General features: G+C 47.5%; 2 protein-coding genes across 2 annotated transcripts in view; one reads left to right on the forward strand and one right to left on the reverse strand.

Annotated features, from left to right (window-relative positions):
* Positions 1–3,646: 3,646 nt before the first annotated feature.
* On the reverse strand, positions 3,647–4,063 carry ACA1_257910 (uncharacterized protein; the record flags this gene model as incomplete). Its single annotated transcript, XM_004333525.1, has 1 exon — positions 3,647–4,063. The coding sequence occupies one exon, from the start codon at positions 4,061–4,063 to the stop codon at positions 3,647–3,649; it is 417 nt and encodes a 138-aa protein (XP_004333573.1).
* Positions 4,064–4,510: 447 nt separating this feature from the next.
* Positions 4,511–4,807, forward strand: part of ACA1_257920 (uncharacterized protein) — a gene marked incomplete at both ends in the record, with an annotated part of 2,774 nt that continues 2,477 nt past the window's right edge. Inside the window, one exon of the mRNA XM_004333526.1 lies at positions 4,511–4,601. Within this exon, the coding sequence (XP_004333574.1) occupies positions 4,511–4,601 (91 nt within the window). The remainder of the gene's footprint in view (positions 4,602–4,807) is intronic.

Consider the following 4,807-nt stretch of genomic DNA (forward strand, 5'->3'; position numbering starts at 1 on the left):
GTCCAGGTCAAAATCAAGGCTGTCACCCACCCCCTGATGGCCTTCTCAACTCTCTGTGACTGCCCAATATGGCACATGTGTACATGAGACAGGGAATGCAAGACATCTCATCAGCATGAGCAGGCCTGCCCCTAATCAACATCATTCCCCATGATTGGCCATGCCTCCCACCCCCACCCCAATAAATCATTTTCTTTTTGTTTCTTTTCTTTGAAGGAAAAGTTCAAGAAGGGGTCTTTTCTTTTGTCTATTTTGCATCAGCAGATTAGCACTTTCCAAGGAGAGGGGGAAAGGAGTGCAGTAGACTGCATTGGCATGAGAAGACACCACATACGCACTCCCACCCATGAGTATGCTTGATGTTGAACTTCAACTTCACTGCATCATCCTCCACCATCATCTTCTTTGTTGGCCCAGTGATGATTCCAAATTTTCAAGGAAAATTGAAATTGCTAATTTCAAACATGCTACACCAGCATACCTGCCCATGAATGTGGCTTGGCGCCTCTTGCTACAGAGGGACACCATCAAACATGAAGAAGATGGGCAAGAGCCAGCAGGGATGTGGCAGCCTGCCACTGATGCTGGCAGAATGTGAAGGCAAGAGGTATAGCTCTCTTAACCATGGTATAGCAGCTTGTGATGCTCCACTGTCCTCTACATGTTGCAGGGAACGCCAGAAGGAGCTGCACCCATAAGGCAAGATGGTACAAACTTGAATTCTCCCCTTGTGAATGTAGGAATAGTGGTGCTGTCACCACCCATTGATTGCCACTGCCTGCTCTTCTCACCATTGTTGCTCCAGGAGAAGTAGAAGGAGGAGAAGAAGAATCCTAGCTCTGCTTCAAGGGTTAAAGCCTTTGCCTTCTCTCCCAGCTCTGAATCCAAGCCTGAAGCAGCTTACCTGGTTTGGCACTAGTGGTCTGGTTTGTACTGGTGCTATTGTGGCTTCCCCTTCTTCCATTTCAGCCTGCACCAGGTACATCCTTCAGCAGAAAAGTTTAGTGTAGATACCTGCTTACTTGCTTAGCTGCTTGCAGGCAGCAAGATTCTGGCTCACAAGTGCTCCCCTAAGCAAGGCTAAGAGTCACTGCAGGTTTGTGTGTGCATGCAGGCATGACACCAGGCTCAAGCAGCAGGCAACTTTATGAAGAGCCTCCAAGGCCTAATCTAGAACTCAACAGGATGTTACCTCTCTCCCTCCTCACTCTATGTCCTGCCTCCCCTCACGCCCAGTGCAACCATGGTGTTTGTCTCTGTGGAAAAAAAAAGAAATGGTAAAGAATTGTCTAGATAAGATTGGGGTAAATGTGTAAGAAATGAATAAAATGTTTATTCCATTTAGATCTTCTTCTTTCTGTCTTTTTTGTCAACATTAAAGAATGGGAATGTGAGGCACAAGATGTCATCCACATTCTCCACCTTCATGTGATTGGATAATACCTGGTGTGTGGATTTTCCTGTCACAGGCTGTCACTTTGTAGGAGTTCATGAAATTTCTGATTTCATTGATCTGATTCACCTGTAGCCCAAGGACATCCTTCACAATTTTCATGAGTGAGTTGATGAGCTCAAGGGCTGAGCCAACCTATGCATGGCCACTGGGAGAACTGGGAGAGTTAACTGGCAACCACTTGGTAACACAAACACAACTATATATATCTGTAATGTATAAGTCTTTTATTGTGACCTGCCAAGATTACATTAGTTTTCACACAGAACAGACAAATTCCTACGAAAAAATTTGCCCCAAACACAGATGCTTTAGCTTCCACAAATAATATATACTTATTATAGGTGATGTGTGAAAACGCCACTGTTTAACAACACTTTATGGACAATAATGTTAATTTTCCAGATAATTTCTGTATATTTTTGGTGTAATCCACAATCTTATTTTGTATTCCAGGCCTGGTTGCATGGCATGGATTTATTACTACTTAGGATTGTAGGAAGATAATGAGGAGCTGACTGAAGGGGCCAAGCTCAAGGCTGTGGTGCGGGACATTGACAGGCAGTGCTACATCATTGATGTGTTGCTCCAGCCAGAGCTGATTTTGTTGTTGCATGTGTGTACACAATAGAAATTTAGAGATGGGTGTGAGCGCTTGTTATGTTATTCTCTCCAACCTGGAGCCATTGGATTGGCCATCAATGCTGCCATCAGTCTCACTGGAAGTGCTACACTTGAGCTGACTTTGGTGAAGCCAGATGATGGAGCCATTGTGGCAATTGCTGGTGAGAAAGGACTTACTTTATGGCATATATGTACATGATGACTACATGTTCAACCTACCAATACTTAGTTTAATGCATACATGTACATGATCCATAATCAGTGGCCAACATGCTCCAGTTCATGGTCAACCTCACACCATATTCAGTCAGTTGCACACATGGATGGAACTTCATTCTTCACATTTGTGCTGAATTGGAGCACTATTCCTGAAGATAAAATTCCACCACAACAAAGGTCCATCTCACATATAAAAACACTTTTAACTACACATTCCAAGTTTTTATGAAATCTTTTTCATCTCAAGTCCCTCAATATCACTTATCAGTGGCGGTCTAGCATGTCAATATCAAAGATCCAGATCCACAAGCTCCAAATCATGGAAGAGGATGTTCAGGCGCAGGGAGCAGCCATCACAGTCGCCAAAGATGAAGAGAAACTCTGGTGCCCATGCTGGATCATTGGTGTTGATGTGCTCCTTTGTGAACAACAAATTTGTGTTCAATGCCATGAGGGGCCAGGCACCTGCAGCACAGCTGGGCCAGAGATGGGCCAGAGATCATGTAGGCTGGCCAAATTTGTGTGTGAGCAGGTAGGCTGTGTCAGCAACCAAGCAAAACATGTGCAGATGGGCAAGATGATGAACACACCATGCAGCCTCTGTGCTGTGTGATCCCTCAGTGGCGTGCTCCTGTTTGCACTGTAGTACACCATGCACAACCACATCTTCACTCTGTTGTTATTGGGGCATGACAATGTGAGGGAAGAAGAGCAAGCAGAGGACTAACATACACAGAGTGCCAAGGGCAACATTGTGCTCCTCATCTAGTGGTGTGTCACAGTGGGAGCATTGCATGCAGTCATAGCACCACCACTCTGGGGTGGCAATGATGCCTTGTCACTCAGTGGCAGCCACAAACACTTGACATGGTAGCTGTGGTTACACTGCCCACACCTGACCATGTAAAGAGATAAGTTGTGTGTTGTAGTGTTGTATCAGCAGCAATGGTGGCAGCAGCAACAGCTGCAGCAGTTGGGTGGGGTGGTGTACCTTTCACTTTATAATGTGCACCAGCTTCTGCACTCATTCTTTACTCTTCTGCACTTCACCTGATGAACACTGACAGACAGGATATGCTTGCCCTTGTGGTACCAATAATTTTTGCCACATGAATTTGCTTGCTTGGTTACATTTAATTTTGCCACTTTTCATTGGTACAGCAAGGCAAGTGTATCCTGTCAGGCCTGCTGTTGCTATGGCTGATTTTTCCGGTTCAAATTCCAGAAAAGCACCAGACATGCGCTATTTGACAATAGACGGTTTAACTTCTCACAGCTTTATTTCCGTTTGGCTCCCTGCCATGTGCTTATCCACCGAACTACATCTCATTCAAAATTGTCTCTGTACATTCAAGGTGGGGAGTGAGCAACGCTGGTGTTGGTGGTCTGCGACGTCGACCTTTCGTAGACCAACTTGTGCCGCAGGATGACCACGTTGGACTCGAGCACGGTCACGTGCAGCGTGGCGGTGGCCATTCCCTCATCATCCAGTCGTGTCCACTTGAGGTCGTCCAGAGCATAAGTGGCGATGTGGTACAGCGCTGCGCCATCAGCCTGGTGGTGGTGCGGCGGCAGGTCAAGGCGCTCGAGGTCCCAGAACACATCGGCCGAAGAGGACGAGTTGCTCTGGGCGCCCACAACCAGCACGGACAGGGCTAGGCCGGTGAACGAAGTGCGCGCCTGGATCCGCAGCCGCAGTGTGACCTGGTCGTTCCGCTGCAGGGCCACGATGGCCGGGCTGCCCGCCTGCTCGTAGGGGGATCCCATCCCTGCATTAAAGTGGTTGATGTGCTGGTGGTGTACACCTGCACTGATGCTGACGTGGCCCGGCGCTCTTAAGAGTGGTGGGAAGGGAAGACTAGTCGTCGTGGTGGGAGAAGTCGAAGCTGACGTGGTGGTGGATGCGGGCGGTGACGACGGTAGTGGCCCTGGAAGAAAGGGGAGGGCGGGCAGGGAGAGGCGGCAACTGGGTAGGCAGGCTGGTAGTTGTCGACACAGAAGGCAGGCTGGGCCGAAGCCTTGGCCGTTCTGGGTTCAGTGTCTAGAACATATACAAGTCGCATAGTCGCATATATAAGTTGAATCATTCGACACATGAGGACATCTTTGATGGGTCGTACTTACGCAGAACTTCTCATGGTTGGCCCGAGCTTGGCTTGTCTTGCACGCTCGGCCGCACAGACGGCAAATTGTTTCTGAACAGAGAGAAAAAGCATGAAAGGCAACCTTCTTAGAAGCTTCAATCTTGATTCGTCTGAGCAAACAGGAACGTACTGGGACGCTGCGCACATGCCAGAGGGGCAAGGTCCACAAAAGATCATCAATAGATTAATGATCAACAACAATGTTGGAAGAGAAAGGGAAGCAGGAAGGGCCACATACCACCACTTCCATTCTATGACGCCTTTTGGAAATCTTGGACGTTGTAGTGCAGGTAAACGCGAACATGAATAAAATAACAAAGCTGTTGCTACGGGCGAAAGAATGTGTTCAGCTTTATCTAATGGTTGA

Source organism: Acanthamoeba castellanii (genome assembly GCF_000313135.1).
Source record: "Acanthamoeba castellanii str. Neff unplaced genomic scaffold scf7180000084769, whole genome shotgun sequence".
In the NCBI taxonomy this organism is placed as follows: Eukaryota; Discosea; order Longamoebia; family Acanthamoebidae; genus Acanthamoeba; species Acanthamoeba castellanii.